This window comes from Uloborus diversus, chromosome 9 (genome assembly GCF_026930045.1).
Source record: "Uloborus diversus isolate 005 chromosome 9, Udiv.v.3.1, whole genome shotgun sequence".
NCBI lineage: Eukaryota > Metazoa > Arthropoda > Arachnida > Araneae > Uloboridae > Uloborus > Uloborus diversus.
The window spans coordinates 79,815,334-79,836,082 of record NC_072739.1 but is presented as its reverse complement, the minus strand read 5'-3'; the positions used below and the strand labels follow the sequence as shown (position 1 = coordinate 79,836,082).

General features: G+C 35.0%; 1 protein-coding gene across 1 annotated transcript in view; it reads left to right on the top strand.

Annotated features, from left to right (window-relative positions):
• Window positions 1-6,106: 6,106 nt before the first annotated feature.
• LOC129229629 (kelch domain-containing protein 4-like) overlaps window positions 6,107-20,749 on the top strand; it is a 30,708-nt gene continuing 16,065 nt past the window's right edge. The window contains exons 1-4 of the mRNA XM_054863983.1: window positions 6,107-6,259; window positions 14,530-14,621; window positions 19,638-19,716; window positions 20,168-20,266. Of these exons, the coding sequence (XP_054719958.1) occupies window positions 6,152-6,259; window positions 14,530-14,621; window positions 19,638-19,716; window positions 20,168-20,266 (378 nt within the window). The 5' untranslated portion in view covers window positions 6,107-6,151. The remainder of the gene's footprint in view (window positions 6,260-14,529; window positions 14,622-19,637; window positions 19,717-20,167; window positions 20,267-20,749) is intronic.

The following is a 20,749-nucleotide window of genomic DNA, read 5'->3' as shown; positions in this document are numbered from 1 at the left end:
GACTGCTGTATCTCAAGAAATAATGAACGGAATGAAAGAAAAATTTATCGGCAAGTAGCCCTTACTGGGTATAAGAGCTGATTTTATTTTGGTGTCAACGGCTAAAAAGGGGGTAGCGCAATCGCCTGCTCTTTTTTTCCATTGTGAGTGCCCTATCTCAAGAAGTAACGTACGTTCTGGTTGAAATTTGGAATATATGTGAATCCATATGTAAACAGGCTTTGGTTCAATTTTGACGCCAATCGCTCCAAGAGGTGTTGATTTTTTTTTTTTTTTCAATAAAAATAGCTTTATTAATGCAACAATAAGAAAGATAAATCGTAATAGATTGTCGTCTGCGTATTTCTCGTGATTTTAATTGTATGGAAATGATCGGAAATATTTTTTTTTTTTTTTTTTTTTTTTTTATTTCCAATGGCTGGCAGGAAGAAAATGTTACAAAGAACAAAATAGCAAAAACAAACACAATACACAGAACAAGGAAAAATACAGAAACAATAGGGTGAAATATTTAGCTGCCGATACGCTCTCTTGCTTCCCAATAACGGTCACACAGGCTACGTCTGGAAAGCTGGGTGCAAGTGTGCAGGTGACGAATGTCCATTTCTTCGTTTGAATTGCAAAGGGGACAATTGGGACTCTTCACAATCCTTAAGCGGTAAAGATGTTTTGGTAAACAGTCATGGCCAGTTAAAAGTCGAAACAAAGCCACTGACTCTGCTCTTGGTGCTGAAGGGACAAAATCACGGTTTATAAACCAAGCTTTGTGGTTGCTTCTAGCTTTTAGGTCTTGCCAAAAAAAAACTCTTGATTTTTTCCTCATATATAACTTTATTGCATTGAATGAGACATGATCGGAAATATTATCTCAATGATTTAAAAATTTTAACTGTTGCCATCTTATGTTTATTAACAAATCAAATATTTGTAATTAATCCAAGCAAGGCTTTTAAAATAACTTTCAATTTTCGCTCTTTGCTTTGCTTTTGCAATAATTCAGACATTGGGATGGTCGTCCAATTTTTGCATGTGTAATTTTGTTTTTGTTGGGAATATTGCTTCCTCGTCAAGCATGGGGAGGGATCAGAAAAAAAAAAGAAAAATATAGAAGAAAGTTTCGTGATGGTCACAACATACTAGTTTAAAATTACTATTAGTTATGTATTTGTTTTCATCTTCTTTTTTTCCCTTGCTAACTATGTTTGCATAAATGCTTTTTTTTCCGTCATTCTCCTTATTTTCCAGTATCTTCTGCACTGTGATTATCCTGGCACATGGACGCCCATATAGAAGGGCAAGTGAGGGCTCATGCCTCCTCCCCCTTAGGAATTTGAATTTCCTTATTGCTTTTAGTACTTTTTCCTTTGTAAAAATGTGAAAACATCCCTTTTCCAGCCTTTAATTAATAACGAAATGGGAAGATTGGGCCCCGCAGATTGAGCGCTGTCGGTTGGGGGCAGGGAATATTGGGCGTTCAGGTTGTGGGCGCTGTTCAGCGTTTTCAATGTCCAAAAACTGTGCGTCCAATCGACGGCGTCCAACTTTCCCAGCGCCAAATGTTCCCGGCACCCAATATTCTCAGCGCCCAATGTTCCCGGCGCCCAATATGCTCGGCTCTTAATGTTCCCCGCACCCAATGTTCCTGGCATCCAATATGCTCGGCCCCAATACTCCCGGTCCCCAGTTGATGGCGCCCGATCGGCGGCGCCCAATCTTCCTAAACCGAATGGATAAGTTATTAAAAATGTCAAATTTTAATAGCTCTAATCTGTACCGAAATCTGTTTTCATGGGGAAATATCCTGCTAAACTATGGGGAAAATATCTGAGCCCCGCCTTAAAATTTTGCATATGAGTGTCCCTTGCCCATGCTGGCATCTAAAACAATTTTTTTTAATTTACTGCAACATTCACGCTCTAAACCGCAGTCAGCACAGTTGACCATCCCTTTGCAATACTTGGCTGGATGCCCAATGTTTATGCATGTTTTACATATTAATGATTTCTCAATACATTTATTAAAGTTGACTGATCCAAATTTTACTTCTTCCCTATTCGTAATACCCAGCTCTTTCACTACGACAGCTGGAATAGGAGTTTCAGATCCCTTTTATTTTGATCCGAATTACTATTGTGAAGTAATCATACCCCTTTTTTAGAGATTGTTAGCAATGAAACTAACTGTAAGATCTTCATCGACATTTCTTATTATATATTTTGTATATGTCGCACCTTCTAGTAGTCTAGTAAAAATGTCAATATTAAGGAAAGTTTTATCCTCACTGACCTTTTTTGTTGTTTCCGGGTTGCCCGTCGTTACTATGATGTTCCTGGTAAAATATATGTCGTCTTCCTTCGTGACTAGTTTTCCTATTTCCCTGTGAAAATCCATCCCCTTATTTCTCGGAATATCTTTACTAATATCGAATATAACTAACTTAATTTTATTTGCACCATTTAATAATGCGGTTTGGATTTTATCTATACTAGACATATTTCTCTCCTATACAAATTCGTTTATCTTGGTGACTTTCTCTTTGACATTTTCCTCCATGACCCTCAAGGCCATATTTCCGTTTTGACGACATTCTTACACCTCCCCTCCAACCCCCCTCCCCCCCCCCCAAAAAAGAAAACAGTCACGCATAATAGAACCACGCGAAAAAGCAGAAACAAGGTAAGAGAAAGCAGCAAAAAAGCCGAGCAAAGTAACAAATGACTCAAACTCAAAAAACATTACCACCATACCAACACTTTCACACCGCGAGAGAAATTTTCCGCATCAGTATTTAAAAAATTAACGTGAATTCTGAAATTTTGAATTCAAATTATGTCTTTCGCAATAGCAAATTGCGACAGGGCCCTACTCATTGGGGGCTATTGTTTCTAGAAACAGCTCCTGTCCCTCCAAGCCTACTCCTCCTCCTGGGCGGTTACGTGTGTATAGTTGTGTGTCAGTGTGCAGGCATGTATGCGTAGGCGCGTGTGCATGCATGTGTAGGCTTGTGTGTGTGCGTAGACCTGTGTGTATGCACGTAAGCGTGTGTGTATGAGTGTGTGTATGTATGTGTATGCGTGTGTGTGTGTGTGTGTATGCGTGTGTGTGTAGGCGTGTGTGTATGTGTGTATGCGTGTGTGTGTATGCGTGTGTGTGTGTATGCGTGTGGGTGTATGAGCACGCGTGTGTGTAGGGCATGGACGCCATCGACCAGGAGAAACAGATTCCAGGAGGCAGTGCTCGGAGCCGCGCCTGCAGGAGGCCGGTGGTGCTGGTGTCCCTGGTTCAAGCTGAAAAAGGCACGGACCTCAAAAACGGTCAAGTAAGAACAATAAGCAATCGTGATTGCTCAAAAAAAATATATATAATAAAAAAATAATTTGAATTTTGTCATTTTGAATTCAAATTATGTTTTTCGCAATCACGAGTGTGTGTATGTAGAAGTGTGTGTTTGTGTGTGGAGGGTATGTGTGTTTGTGTGTAGGGGGTATGTGTATGTGTGTGTAGGCATGTGTGTATGTGTCTGTGTGCAGGCATGAATGTGTGGGTAGTTGTGTGTATGTGTTTGTGTATGTGTGTATGTGTTTGTGTGTGTGTGCATGTAGTTGTGTATGTATGCGTGTGTGTGTGTAGGATATGGACGCAACCTGGAGACGGTTTTCGCGACAGGAGCAGCATCGTGAGGAGCCGGTCGACGGTGGTGCTGCAGAGGGTGCTAGCGGGAAAATAAAATGATAGCACATCAAAACAGTCACATGAAAGCAATAAGCAATCGTGATTGCTCAAAAAAAAAAAAAAAAAAAAAAACAGCCGGCTTTTTTATGCGATAGTCAATTGTGTTTTAAGACTTTAATTTCGAAAATTTTCTACAGACAAACTTTTTTCTCTATTTTAGAGAGAAGCCCACAAATACTCAACAACACTGAAAATCACTCAGAATTGCATTTTTGGAGCTGTAATTTCGAAAAATCACTGCTCTAATATTACATAATATGGCCTTACAAATTGCTTTTAAAACTTGGGTTTAAGAAATTATTCGTGTAAGGGTCCCTATGCCGACTTTCTTTAATATCACAAGCAGTGCGTTTTTCAAACGACATTCAAAAAATTTAAGTGGGATAGCCCCTGAGCCCTGAAAGTAAAACACTACTGAAATTTTTTGAACCAGAGTTTTGAAAAATTTTAATGGGAAATGCTCCAGATCCTACTATTCATAAAATCTTCATAGTTTGTCAAAAGTTGTGTTTTTGAAACTTCAATTTCGAAAACTTGCAGGAATTGGTTTTAATCTATTTAAAAAAATAATCGATCGGAAACAGTCTCTGAGCTCCCTCTCTTACCATAACGTCAATAAACACGGCCTATAATCGCGTTTTAAGGCTAAAATTGCATTTTTAAAACTAAAAGTTTCAAAATTTGACCGGACACCTTTTGACCTCTTTTCCTATCTGATCAATATATATATATTCTTTTTTCAATGTGCCCCCTTAAAAAAAAATTCTGGTTACGTACTGCATGCAGGGGCAAATTTGGTGCGAACTAGAAAAATGAGAAGTGCATTTTGTTTGATTCTAAACAGTTATATTCTCAGAAATTGTATCTGTTTCAATGATACAAAGGAAACGAATGTTTTGGAGACTGAGAGACAGGAATATTTTCGTGCGATAGGACAAAATAGAGAATCATTTCAATGATTCTCTATTTTGCAATGAGGGGTGCAAAATAGAGAATCATTGCAATGAGGGGTGCCTTGCGGCGTCCCCTCATTTCGTGGCGCCCGGGGCGATTGCCCCGCTCGCCACCCCCTTTGGGACGGCCCTGGCGCCGAGTACATTGGGCCCAATGTTCCCGGCACCAAAAATGCTCTGCTCCCAATTAACGGCGCTCAATCTTCCCATTTCGTAGGAAACGATGGCTACATCCGACGGAAACATCCTACTCATCTAAGTGTGATAATGTGAGATAAGAAAATATTTTGCAACATAAATCACTTGGGAAACTGACCCTCAGTAGTATATCGTCGCCTTAGAGCAACAGTAGGATATCTTAGTGTTATTCCTGGGATTAGATGTCTTGCTGTTGCTCTGAGGTGACGATATATTGCTAAATTACTACGATCTGCTATGATACAAGTATATTCTAGCTACATTTTTATAGGAAACTTGGTATTTATTGGCACGAAAACAATTAGATTAATCAGTGTAAATAATAATATGCAACCTTCCAGTGTAGAAATAAATACCAACCGTGACAAATGGAAGATAGTAGATAATAGAGAAAAGTTCAAATTAGTAATGGTAAAAGGTATGTCCAATAAGTCTACAGTTTTATGAGTAACAGATGCTTGAAAAATACGGTTTAGGAAGATTGGACGCCGTCGGTTGAGCACCATCAATTGGGCCCTGAGAACTTTAAGTGCCGGGGACATGGGCGCTGAGCACTTTGGGCCCCGGGAACATTGGGCGCCTGGCAGATTGGGTGCCGGAAACATTGGGCCCAATGTGCTCGCCCCCTCAAATGCTCGGTGCCCAATGTTCCAGGCGCCCAATATGTCCGGCACCCAATTTTCCCGGCACCCAAAATGCCCGGCGCCCAATGTTCCCAGCGCCCAAAGTGCTCCGGCGCTCAAAATGCTTGACGCAAAATGTTTCCGGCGCCCAAAGTGCTCGGCGCTCAAAGTTCCCGGTACTCAAAGTGTTCGGCGCTCAATGTTCCCGACAGCCAAAGTGCTCGGCGCCCAATGTTCCCGGAAACCAAAGTGCTTGGCGCCCAATGTTCCCGGCGCCCATTCGACGGCGTTCACTCGATGGCGCCCAATCTTCCTATTTCGTGAAGAATAACCACATCCTCACAAACTAAGCACTAAATAAGAAAACATGGCAAGAATATCACTAAAAACAAAAGTAATGATTGTAGCAGACAACCTGGTTTTGTTTTTATCCAATTTATAGCGCTACCTATATTTACTTTCCGTTCTCAATATGTTAGTCACTGGTTTACCGCGGTCGACCGGTAGCTCTGTGCGAACGTAACCATTGCCAGCGCGTCGTTAAACGAAGTACAACTTCTGTTTGAATCTTCGTGCTCTGTATCGTAAGGTAAACAAATCTGTCCATGTGTTTTGTTTGTTAAAATCGAGACAGTCTTTCGCTAAATGGGTAAGAAGGATAAGAAGAAAGGTAAAGGTGCTGAGAAAACAGCATTAAAAACCGAAAAGAAAGCAATTAACAAATTAAAAAAAGATTTAGCCGCCAAAGGCGAGGTAAATGTTAATAAGTATTACGTTTTTTCTTGTGATGTGAAATTTTCTAAACTTTTGTGGTTTTTGATAATGATTATCATGGCATTGTTATTTTCATACTTCTTATGCTCATTGAAATAACAATTCCTTTCTCCGAGCAAGGAAATGCTATCTGCAAATATCTTTTTTGTTTATTTATACTTATCTAGCTCTTTTTTAAGCTCTTTCCCGGTTTCCCTCTTAAGTATGAGTTTCTTCCTCTTTTTGAAATAACTTTGATAAAATTTAATTTTAAAACTTCTGCAATCCTTTAAGAGATCAAGCGCGACAAAAAGATATTTTTTTTTTTCAAAAGTTACTCATGAGTTCTAACTTAGTTTGCCATGAGTTGGCCCGGGTCCTAGGGTAGGCGGCAAATTTCGAAATTCAAACTTTTTTTTAAAAGTATGAATATTTGTTTCAGCGGGATAAGATTCACTGCTTCAATGCTAAAAATAATAAAAGTATATGATAATTTAGATTGTGTACCAGTGCTTGCATATGCAAAACATAGCTAAGAATTCAACTAAAAATTCAATTTAATTTTAGAGGTGGTAAATTGTGGGATTTAAGAGTCTTTTGAAAATATTAAATCTGTTTCAGTGCCATAAGATGCACCAATATTGAAAAAGATAACTTAAGGTGTATTGGGTCAGGTGGGGTAAAATGGATAGTCAAAAAATGTAGCTTAGAAAACAAATTATTTTAAATTAAATGCATTTTTTTGAGTTGAACATTATATTTGGCTGTTCTGAATTCTATTTTACAAAATATATTTTTTTCAATAGATTATTTTTTAGTGAGTGCTAACACTTTAAATTAAAGTAGATAAATTAGAGCCGCATGTTGTCTGCTTAAACTACTATCTCCAGCTCCTGATCTTTGAGGAATTTTTATTACAATGTCATAATACCTTCAGTTGGACATTTTTGTTGCTGCGTCGACTTACATGGAAGAAAAAAAAAAGATTTTTTTTTTTAAATTTTTAATCTTATATTTTGAAAATGAGTATATGGTTTGGCTTATCATTCCAGTAAGTTGTTTTAAAAGAAACAGCATGTTTTCCTTTAAATGAATGTTAATTCATTTGGGGTTAATTTAAAATGATTGAAACACAAAAATATGCGATGATTATGAAATAAACTTTGCTCCATCATAACAAATAAAAATAAGCCAGAGGTATACTTATTCTAGTGTTTTTCTAGTGTGCACTTGCACTCAAAATAACAATTTCCTCAGAATATGCTGGACCAGACTAGCTGGGCCCAGCCTGTTGCTGGTCATTACATTTGTATTTGATTGCAATCGAATGCTACCAATTTCTCTAATGTACCTTTAAATTCTAGGAACACATCCTCATTTTAATTCGAAAAGTATACGTCACAAAGCACGATTTCGTCACCTTATAAAGATTGGAAAAGTGCAATACTATCAGCAATTTCAACAAGAGCTTCAGATTTGACAACTACCTGCATGAGTTATTTCAAACAACAACTTAAAAAGCTGGCAAATACAGGAAGTATTGACCTAGATGTTTTAGAAAGGCTATGAGTTTGTTGAAAGTGAAAAACATGATGAATTAAAAAACAAGAAAGTAAAAAAAATAGAGGAAAAAGAAAATTTCCATTCAGAGGAAGTATCTGGAATAGAAACTGCTAAAAATTTGCTTATGAAGAAAAGCAGAGGCGTAGCTAGATCCGACTTTCGGGGGGGGGGGGGTTTCTTCTTTTATATATATATATATATATATATATATTGGGGATGGGATATGGGGGATGGATATGGGGTGTCCCAATTCTGATACTTGTGTCAAACAAAACAAAAGCAAAGAATTTTTTATTTGTTTAATGTTATGGAAAATTCAACATTTTTTTCTTTTCCCTCCATTTAATTTAAAGTGAAATTTTCTAGCAACGTCTTGTCAAAACCAGTCTATCCAAATCAGGGGGAAATCAAATATCTGATGAGCGTGTTCCGTTCATTCCAGTGTGACTGCTTAATTTAGAGGCTAACACACATCTACAAAAGTTGGCATCCCTGAAAGCTAATAGATACTTCCATTTCCGCCTGTAAACTGGATATTTGACTTTCAATCTCATCAGTGGTCAGACTATAAAGATATTACATTTATAAAGGTATATCTATAAAGATATTTATTTTTTATTTTATTAGCTTCTTTAGAATTTACATAAATATCTATTTGAGAGAGCAACAACAATTTTCGGATATTATAAACAGAAGTCTTTTTTATTTTCTACTTTTTAATCCGAACCAAGCTAATAGAAATAATCTAGATTCATCTCGTTTTTAAGAAATTTATTCATGTAATGCTATGCAGTTTTTCTTTTGAATTAAAATAAAATTACCTTCAGAAGGGTCCGATAGGACTAAAGCTGCTTTGCAGACTATACTTCGTTTTCTTCTGACGACGTTACTTTCTCTTTTTAGAGCAATCCTTTTCGTCATTTTAATTTTTTTCTTTGAGTTGAAAAAAGCTTGTTATCGGTCTTGTTCGTTTCATTATGCAACAACTTTCACTTAGAATGTACTACTTTAAACAGACTGTACGTTTCCAAAAGAATACGCAGTAAATACTGGCTGAAGAATCAATGTGATTGCAATGGATACTCTGGTTAGCAAAGGTAGTTTTGACTATGACCTATGACACACACGAGACCAGACCAACAAAAACCTCTATCGTCTCGAATTCCGGTTATGCTATCATTTTCGGATTTGAAGCCCAATGATCTTCAAAGCAGCAAACAAAAACATTTTCTTCAACTCAGAAACAGAGGAATTGTCTTCAAGAGCTGAGGAGGCAGTAATTGCGTTCCACGAATAGGCTTTCCAGGAAGATTAACCAAAGGACAGTCGTTTCACGCACTTTCTTGGAAGAAGAGTTAAGGGGTGAAATTCACAGGTTTGGCATGTTAAGATAAACATTAAAGGTCATTCAAGTTAAAAGCCATTTCGCTCTGTTATCTGCATTAGTACTGTTCTTTGGTTGTTCTCTTTCTTAAAATTGTGATTTCTTAGAAAACCGAAATGATAGGAGTGAAAAGAAAGTATAAGTTTTTTTCAAGTGATGAAAAAATGAAAATCGTAGACTACTGGCCAAGTTAGATTTGTTGCAATTGCTAACCTCAAGAGGATAAATAATGAATCCAAAAAAAAAAAAAAAAAAAAAATCGAACCAAAAAGCAATAAAAGACTTTTCTTGAAAAAGATATGCTTGAAGTTTCTTTTACTGTCAAAATGATTCCTTAAACTCACAATAAAGCACTTAATAATGTAATAATAGAATAAATACCTAACAAAACTAATAAAGAGAAATTTTAATCAAGAGCCCATATTGTCTTTAGTATCGATTTCAAATTTTCACCATCATATTTCAAATTTCTATAAAACGTTTCTTAAAGCCTCCGTAATTCAAAACCTCTTTATCTCGATTTTTTTAAATGTGAAATTCGAAATATACAGATTCGACTGTATGCAATATTCCTACAGTGTGGCTCATAAAATTAAACATATTTAACAATTTGTAGAGTCTATGACAAAGAAAGGCTGCCTATACATGGATTTAACAAACAATCTCATTTCTAAAGCGAAGTGTCAAATTTACAAATACAAATACAAATACAAATGTGACGACCAACAACAGGCTCTGGGCCCAGCTAGGCTGGTCCTAGTCAATTAATTAGTCCCCAATGAAGATCAATGGCCCTCTTAAAGCTAGCCACTCCCTTGCTCATTACCGCCTCTTCCGGTAAGCTATTCCAAGTGCCCACGACCCTGCTAAAGTAGTAGTTTTTCCTGATTTCCAAGTTAGCCTGAGATTTAAATAGCTTAAAACAATGACCCCTTGTCCTGCTTTCCCCGCAAAAATTTAATCCATTTACATCTTTCATTGTGATAAATTTAAATAACTGAATCATGTCCCCTCTGACTCTCCTTTGCTCCAGGCTATACATGTTAAGCCTATTAAGTCTGGTATCATAATCTAAATCTGAGAGTCCCCTTACTAATTTAGTTACCCTTCTTTGAACCCTTTCCAATACGAAAATATCTTTCTTCAGATAAGGCGACCAAAACTGAACAGCATACTCCAAATGAGGTCTTACTAAACTCCTATATAAAGGCAGAAGAACTTTCTTAGATTTGTTTGAAATAGATCTCTTGATGAACCCAAGCATTTTGTTGGCTTTGTTACTAGCAGTACTGCACTGTTGACTAAACTTGAAGTCCTGATTTATAAAGACACCCAGATCCATAACATTTTCAGCCTGATTTATGACTGAACCCTGTAAATGATATCTCACACGCTTATTTCCATGACCTAAGTGTAGCACTTGACATTTCCCTACATTAACTGCCATACCCCATTTATCTGCCCACTTAGTAATATGATCTAAATCCTCTTGCAGCTGTTTTACTTGTTCTTCATTTTCAACAATCCCCATAACTTTTACATCGTCAGCAAAACAATTCATGCTTCCAGAAATATTTTCATTGATGTCATTCATAAATATAATAAACAAAAGAGGCCATAAAACTGATCCCTGAGGAACCCCACTTAAAACATCACTCCAATTAGAATGATTTCCTCTCACAACTACTCTTTGCTTCCTACCAGTAAGCCAATTTCTAACCCAAAGTAAAGTTTTTCCTCCTATTCCAATGTCAGCTAACTTGCTGAGAAGAGCAACATGCGGTACCTTGTCAAAAGCTTTTTGAAAGTCAATATAAACAACATCCACACATTTTTTGTTATCTAAAGCTGAGGTAACCTTGTCGTAGAAATGCAATAAATTAGTAGTACAGGATTTACCTTTCCTGAAACCATACTGCAAACTAGTCAACAGACTATTAGTCTCTAAGAACATCATGATCTTAATTTTGATCAAAGTTTCGAAAGTCTTACAAATCACCGAAGTCAAACTTACAGGTCTATAATTCCCAGCAAGACCTTTAGACCCCTTCTTGAAGAGGGGCGTTATGTTAGCCAGCTTCCAGTCCTCTGGCACCGTCCCCGAGTTATAAGAAGCATTGAAAATATTCAAAATAACATCCACTAATTCCTCTGCACATTCAACTAAAATTTTTGGATAAATATTATCTGGTCCCGGAGCTTTAGTTGCTTTAATCTTTTTCAAATGAAATAAAACCTCCTCCCTGGAAAATACAAAATCCTCAAGCTGTATAATAGCTTGTGTCTTGTTAGTGTCAACTGTTGAGATACAGTTATCGTTAAACACACTGGAAAAAAAGTTATTCAGAACATTTGCAATATCCCTATCGTTTTGGATTAAATTTCCATACTCATCAACCAAAGGCCCAATTTGACTGTTTCGAGCTTTCCCAGAATTAGCGTAAGCAAAAAACCTCTTAGGGTTCCCATCAATGTCATCTGCCAGCCTTTGCTCCAATTCCCTTTTCTGACACTCAATTATCAAAAAATTGTCGCAGCATCTTTATACTTGAGGGTCACTCATGGAGCAGATTTTCAATAGCATTTGGGGGGGGGGGGGGAGCGAAGTGAATTTTTGACCTTTGTTACACAGAAAAAAGTCGTAGTGATTTTTTTTCTTTTTCTTCTTTTTTTCTTTCTCTTCCCTCTTCTTTTACTCTTTTTTTTTGAGACTAATGTTTTTTTTTGGGGGGGGGGAGGGTTTGTCCCCCCCCCCCTTAGCTACGCCCCTGAAGCAAAGTTTAACCACAAGTGCCTGGGTATAAGTATTATACTTAGAGGAAACAAGCAAGAAAGAATTTATTGGCAAATATATGGCTGTAGGTAGGAAATATTATGAGATGAAATATTTAAAAAACAATCCGAGAAGGGGGATGTTTTTTATTTTCCTTGATGTAGACGACATGGATTTCATTGAAGAACATCAAATAATAAAAAATTTTAACAAAAGAGGCCATTACGTTTTTTAAAGAATGACTAGTATGGATATGATGTGTTGAAAGAAACCTTATTAATATGTCAAATTTACTGTTTGTACTTCTTTTTTTTTTTCAAATAAATAGTTGAATTTTTTAAATTGACTCTTAAGTCTATACTATCACACTGTATTGAACAAATAGTATGCTTTTTTTAATCACTTCTTAGACTTTAATACCCATTTTAACCCACAGGCTACTCATTTTCACCTGCGTGGGGTAAAATGAGTATACAAAACATATAGTCATAAACACTCCTCTCAAAAATAAATTTGTATCAAATTACATGTGAAAATCATTTAATTCTGCTCTCAACATATGTAATGTAAAAAAAAAAAAAATGGAAACAAGATATTTTGACAAAAATATTTGAGTGAAAATCTAACAGTGGGCTATTTTATACCCATTTTATCCCACCTGACCCTAAGTACCAGTGCTTGGATATGTAAAACCTAGTTTGAAATTTAACTAGACATTCACTTTGATTTTGAGCACTTTACTATTATTTTTATTTTATTTATATAGTACTATTTTATATTATTATTATTATTCAATGGAGAAGGGGCACTTGTCAATATCGCCAAGGGCGGCAGAACTATTACAGCCGGCCCTGGCCATGAGTTCTGTAATTTTCAACATGACCAAATTAGAATACAATTCTAAAATTATTTTATTCATTTAAAAGTTATTTTTATTGTACTTTTTCATATGTCTAATCAAAAATACTATATTTTTGCATCTGTTTTTGATATTGGATTCCCCCCTATTTTCAGTTCTAATTATGCATTGTTTTTATGCAAGTATACATATTTTTATATTTTAATTAAAACCTTAATTCAAAAAGGTTTAAACAAAATCCAGTGATTATTTCAAGAGAGAGTTTTCAAGAGTCATGAAGCTAAATGCTGATCTGAAAGACATTTAATTAAAAAGCATCTAGTCTTACTGTTTTTCGGTACAAAAATGTACTGTTTTTCGAAGTAAAATTTACTGTTTGTGTTTCTTTCGAAAACTAAGTTTGTGTGTGTTACTATTAAATTCAATACTCATTTAACAACTAGCTGTACCCTCATGGCAATGCCCGTGCTAAGAATTGCCCGTCAAGAATGTCTGTGCCGTTAAATAAAAACAATTCTTCCTCCCCCTTCTTATGTGAAATGATTATTTTTCTTCAACAAAAATGTGTACACATACCTTTAAAAAAAACCTATTAGAATATCATTGGAATTTGAAACTATTCGCCAAAACATGAAAGATTAACAGTAGCTTTAACACTTAAAATAATCCTTCAACTGTTTAGTTCATCCTACACCCCAAGCAACCACGCTAGTGTAACCCTGCCTTTTAATGAGTGAAGCAGTTTTTTTTTTTGCAATTTAAAATGTTTCTCCAAATAAACAATACTATAATAAAGACATTATAAAGAACAATCACAATTGAATAATATAACAAATCAAATTATGTACTTAGATAAGTAACCATCTTCAACATAATAACAAAAACAAACATTGTAGAAATAAGAAAAACAAAAACCAATAGAAAAATCCTACAAAATCAAACTAAATTATATACCTGAATATCGGAAAAAAAAAAATACGCATTCAAAAATCAGATCGCCAACATCAACAGCGATGTTCACAACAGTTTGCGTCTGAGCCGCATGGCATGGCTCATAGCTGCAATCGACACTGTCGGTCCTCTGGATGAGTGAATTCATAGAACTGAATTTACCCTGCTATCTATTAGGAATTCATAAAACTAAACATTAATTAAACATTAAATTTGCAGTTACAAATATATTGGTCAATCTGATTATATATAAAAAAAACAACCTGTAGCTTTCCTCAATAAATGGACTATTCAACACAAAAAATAACTTTAAAAAGAAATTCAGTAGTTCCTGAGATTAGTCCATTCAAACAAACTCTTCAGCTAAAGTAAGACAAAACAACGTTAGGAGAAGCACAAATTTGCAAATTACAGCAGACACGTGTTTCGCCGTTACAGGGAACGCCTTCTTCAATGCAAAAAATAATGAGCTTATGGATGAAATGTCGGATGTCTTTTCATCCATAAGCTCATTATTTTTTGCATTGAAGAAGGCGTTCCCTGTAACGCCGAAACACGTGTCTGCTGTAATTTGCAAATTTGTGCTTCTTCTAACGTTGTTTTGTCTTACTTTACTGTTCAGCACAAAGGTATTTATTTATCTTAAACTCTTCAGCTGTTGAATATTAGCATAGATTTAGTAAAAGCATCTTCATGGGAGTGAAAATTTCTTTGACTTATTGCAAACCTTTATATTTCAGGATGACATTGAAAAACTCATTACAGATTTTCAAGAACAAGGAAAAAAGCCCGTGGCTGTTAGTGAAGAACCTTGTCTTCAGCCTACTCCGAGGTAGTAATCTCCTCACTAAATTGATTTTCGTTCTCTCGGGAACATATTAAAGCAAATGTTTGATATTGTGACTGTTACGTACTAAAAATATTCACTAATTACATGGCAACTACTGGTGTGCTACTGGTGCATACTATATGATGTGAAGACAGCATGTAGAAGGAGATTCCATTAATAATTCAAATTTAAAGTTACTTATTCCTAAGTAATTTTAATTTGAGTCTGCCATCCATATTGACTCATTGATGTTTACAAAAAAAGTACCAAGTGAGCAAATAGTCCTGGCCCCACAATGTAGTCCCGTAAAATTTTTTAGGTCCAGAGATTTTCTCTTTAGAATCTTGTTCTGTAGGTGTTCTAATGTGAGAATATCTCGGGTAGACATGTTGAATCCTGCGCAAAATAATTTTACAGGCCATCAAAGAAAGCGGCCATTTTGGTTCACTTGCTCATTACGTTTTTCACAATGGGGGTACCTACAAATTTACTTTTAGCTTTGAACTGCAGTGTTTGGAGTCTAGGAAGTCAATTAATGCATTAATTATGTCATAAAAGCCGCTTTGGCTGCACCCACAATTTTACGGGGAGATATCTCTGACATTTGTTATTGAATATTCTAGTTACTAAAAAGTGTACAAAAAATAATTAATAATTCAGAATGCTCATTTTAAACTCGTGTTTATCACATACATGTTTCTTCAACAGCATAATAAACGAAAAATACAAAATTAGTTACTTTTAAAAAAGGTTATGATCTGTTTTTGCATTGCATGTTATTGCACTTTGACGTCTGTATCATTTCATGCCGCAAGCTCTCTTTTTGATACATTTTTATCAGTCCAGTCTATGTGTGGAACAATTCGTACATCCGCTTCTTCTAATGAGTTATTCTAATTAAGTTCTTCAACGATCTGTCTCAAATCTCCTATGACAGTATTGCAGATTGCTTCTTCATTAACTGTTAACCCGCTACCAATCGCTGACAATGTAGCATTTTTGGACATTTCTTCTACTTCCTTGCGTGCTAGTTACTGTAAATTTTCCTTATTTGATATTGAATATCAGAATTTTCTACCTGCAAAGGCACTAGTGTTTTTTTTTTTGTCAATTACAGCAAGGTTTATTGTGCCCTTAGTTGATTCTCTTCTCATCCTTCCACATTATTTCACGAAATGCTGCAAATAACTATCGAACACAACATGAAATTCATGAAAAGAGCATACAGAAATGGATCGTGCAGAACACTGCTGATAACTTCTCCAAAAGTTTTCTTTATTTAACGGACTTGTGACATGAAATAGATAACGAGGGCAGTTTTCATCGGGGATACTTTGCTAAATAGAAAATGTTTTAGCAACAGATATTTCTGCAATTTTGCAACGATAATATCTAGCTCCGGTAGGTGAATCACCATCGCAAAATGTGTTCGTTGGAAACAAGTCATGAGCAAAAATATTTTTAATGCATTCTCCCTTTTCTTTCGCTATTTCCATGTCTGTGTACCCTTGTTAAAGTGGATTCTTTCCCATTAGCTTAAAAGTGATATTTTGTGAAGAACTGTATGCATCAAAGCGTGGTAGGTTGACTTTCGAAAGAAAATCAAGACACTTTTTGAAACAAATATCTCCTTTTTAAACTGGCGGTAATGTTCTGATCAATGGTTCATGATACTGAGAAGACGAATCTTGACACCATCATTTACAAGTCGTTCAGTGAGAAATCTGTCAAGTTGCACTGTTTCAGAAATATCATAGGGAATTATATGTTGATAAATAAAATCAACGTAATAACATAAATTTTTTGACATTTTCATCAAAATACTGGCAACTATTGCCTATAAAGATAATGATGTGCGACACTCTCACAGTGATCCATTAAATGAGAATTAGTAAGACAACGAAATACATTGCATATCATTAAAACTTCATGATACTCTAAATGTCATTCGGCAATATACTTTTTCTCGTCTGCCCTGCAATTCCTCCGGCACTTTTCTCTGACTGTTGAACCGTATGTTCCAACTTCATGTCTGGCTTCACAGCATTGAATTAACCATTCTTTTTTTAACAACAAATTTACTTTGAATGAATTTTTCCTACAGGTAGGGACACTCATTTTCAAGCACCCCTTATTCTCTTTATGTACCATGTTGCATATATAGTAGATAATTGATGCAGTCAAATTCACGAAAGACTGGAAACAGTAACTCAACAGTTTGAACGTATAATTTGTAACTTTCTTGGCGGTTAGCAATAATCAAGTGTTTTACAAGTGATACCAGTGAACGAAAAACTTCCCAATCCTTGCGCAGTTCCGATTTGTCACTACATCCTTTAACAAAAACTTCAAACTCTTTCAAGCTTTCAATATTTGTGCGCAGCGATTGAATCATTATTTATCATTTCCTTTTGACATATAATACATTTTTGTTTGTCAAAACTGTCTTCAGATGTCTTCAATTGCACACCAAAGTTTTCTAAACTCAGTTAGAAATATTAGCCATTGCTTAAATAGTTATTACCGCAGAAAAAATAAAACTAAAAGTTTTTGTAACTGTGGAATATTTTTACTCGAAGATAATTATTTTGATAGCAAACGATATTTGGCACAGCGAAGAGGGGGGGGGGGTGAAACCCCCCCCCCAGAACCTTTGGTTTTTAGATTAATGCAAATTCTAATACAGTAGTTCATGCATACGAAAGGGCTGTTTTGATCACAAAAACCCTTTATAAGGTATTTTTGATCAAAAAATCCTCTTCCCGAGGTATTTTTGATCTAAAAACCCCTCCAGAAGGTATTTTGGATCACAAAAACCCATTCAGAAGGTTTTTTCATCGAAAAAACCCCTTTAGAAAGTATTTGTTATCAAAGAACCCGTCCAGAAAATATTTTTGATTAAAAAACCCCATTCAGAAGGTTTTTTCATTGAAAAAGCCCCTCCAGAAGGTATTTTTGATTAAAAAAAAGCCCCTTCAGAAGGTATTTTTGATCAAAAACCCCTCTAGATGGTTTATTTAATCAAAAAATCCCCGTCAGAAGATATTTTTAAGCAAAAAAACCTTTTCTGATCAAAAAACCCTTTCAGAAGGTATTTTTGATCAAAATATCCCCCTCCAGCAGGTATTGCTGGCTGCGCTAGTGACCTTAAAAAAAAAACACAATATCGCACACAATAGGTTTACACTTTAAAATCGTTTGGTTTCATTAAGAGTTATTAATTTTTGTACACTTTTTAGTAACTAGAATGTTAAACAAAAAAGGTCAGAGATATCTCACTTAAAAACTGTTGAAATAGCCAGAGCGGCTTTTATGACGTAACAATTGCATTAATATGCTTTCTAAGCCCGAAAAATCTCAGTTCAAAATTAAAATTAAATTTATAGGTGTGCACGTTGCGAAAAACATAATGACCAAGTGAACCAAAATGGCCGCCATTTTTGATGGCCTGTAAAATTATTTTGCGCAGGATTAAACATGTCTACCCAAGATATTCTCATATTAGAACACCTACAGATCAAAATTCTAAAGAGAAAATCTCTGGACCTAAAATTTTTTACGGGCATACATTGTGGGGCCTGGAATAAAAAGGATCTACTGACCACTGGCTAAATTTGCAGTCAATAGTCGGTATAACAGCCAGTAATAATGTTAATAAGTTTGTTTTGCATCTTTTATAATACAAATACATGCAGAATGTGATTATTCTCAGTTCTTAATAATTAATTATTAATTTTACAAAACTTGTTACGTGTGACGATTTTAATTTTCAGATGTGACGCATGTTTCAAGTTTTATGAAATTAATATTTAAATTAATTAAAAACTGGAATTAATTATATCATGCATGTAATTGTTTTATAAAAGGATGTAAAATAAGATAATATTAACCTATGTTTGATTTTTTGTAGCTGAGCTAATGAAAAAGAATTTTGTAGTGAAAAAATAGTGTAAAAATGTCACACACATTACAGAGGAATCGCCCAGACATGAAACTTGCTAACTTCTTAATTTTATTTCACTGAATGATAAATGAAGACTTAAAATGAAAATGCAGTAAGTGCCAAGTACAAAATTTTATAGGGCATCAAAAATAAGATTCCAGGCGGATTGTGGCACTTACTGCGTTTTCCACTTTTTTTGCATTATGACTTGGACCAACCAAGGTACGTAACCTTCAATGGCACTTACTGCGCTCTCCACCACGCAGGTGCTACTCTTACTCCACTAGCAGACCTTAACAACGTTATTTTAACTACTTTTAGGGAGGATAGGCACATAAATCATTATTCAGAGTGAAATGCTTGGCATTTACTTCATTTTGACAAAAAAAAAAAAAAGGTGCTTAATGCGTTTTTCTATTTTAGTTTTCAAACATATGTGAATTATCTTTGTGTTTATGAAAAGCAGTAGGATAAATTAAAACAGTACATTCTGTATTTTAAAAATATATGTACTAAATAAATTTTTGTCTGGAAGTTTGCATTTGAAGTGTATCACAACATACAGGGTACACACTATTTAAATAAAATGAGTGGAACATCTTTAAAAAATTTTACTTTGTAAAAAGATTATTGTGGGATGTGGTTGTTTTATAGAAATTATTGTTTGTATAGTTCCGTAGTTTCAAGCTGTTGCATTTAAAAATTAATTTTTTCCTGTTCTTTAATATTTTAGGTGCCAAATTAAAAAAAAATTATATGAACTCTCAAATGAAGCACAAGTTAATGATGTATTCTTATATATATTTTCAATGATGAATACACCTTATCATTTTTAATCTAAATGAAGTGTGTTGTCACACTTTTGCTTCACTTTAATCTTTTAATGATCAGGGGTTCCTTCCCCAAAGTAAAAAATTACCCCTCAAAACTCCCCCCCCCTGAAAATTTCAATGTTACTATCTGCGCCATGGCCCCCTCTAGGTGGGCACCCCTGCAATAACGTAAATTTGTCTATTTTTAGAAAACTAATAAAATGCAAATTTGTTTTTCCTCATTTTCAAACTACTTTCATTTAGGAGTGGTTTTTCGTTATGTGCTCATCCTGAAAAAGAAGAATTGGTGTTATTTGCTGGGGAATATTTTAATGGAAGCAAGGTAGTATTTCAATTGTTTTATTTGATTTAAATCGAATTAAAAAAATGTCCTCTCTTTGTACAGAACATATTAAATGTGCCCATACTTAGCTAATATTTCCTTAATCAACATTCACCCATTTTTGGAGCTACTAAGTTGAAGTTGAACTGCTTGTGTAATCAATAGTTTTGTTAAAAGATTAAAATATCTGAACAAATTTGAAATTCATTTGTTAGTAATAGACTGAAAGACTATCTTGTACCTTGTGTATTATGTTTATTCTTTTTCATTTAAGTTGTTCCTTATTGAATTCTGTTGTTAAAAACTCCTGTGTTTTCCGAACCCCAATTTTAGGATTTCCTGCCTCTTACCAATATTTTGCCAGTTCCACATTAGCAAAATTTCATTCCACTGCTTTTTTGTTTGAATGCTCTTCAAATTAATATTTTTTTCTACTCTATATTTTTTCTAGACTGTGATGTACAATGATTTATACTTTTATAACATCAAAAAGGGCCAGTGGTCTGTTCTGCAATGTTCTGAAAAACCTCCGCCCAGATGCTCGCATCAGGTAAAAATTTGTTCTGTAAAATGTGACATATTTAATTTAGTAACACTTTTTGTGTGTGTGTGTGCTAATTTAACTGCATACAGTGAAACTTCAATAAGTCAAAGTTGCAGGGAATGCAAAAAAATTTTCAAGTTATCGAAAATTCGGCTTATTGAATGCGAAAACAAAACTATAGAGTAAAAAAAAATATATCACCACTCACACTCATTAGATTTATAGTATGAGCAAAAAAGTGATAGAATAATGTATAAAAGATATAATCTTCGCCTTAAAGCAACAGCTTGATATCTTATTGTTATTCCTAGAATTAGATGTTTTACAACTGCTCTGAAGCAAAAAATAGCTCATTCGCCAAAAGTAGAACTGTTCTATAATCCCCAAAATACGCACCCCTCCCGGTAATTTTTTTCTATCCCATTTTTGGGCTTTACTTCAGAGTACGTTTTTCTTTTCTATCCAAAGAAATGAAATAAACAATAATTT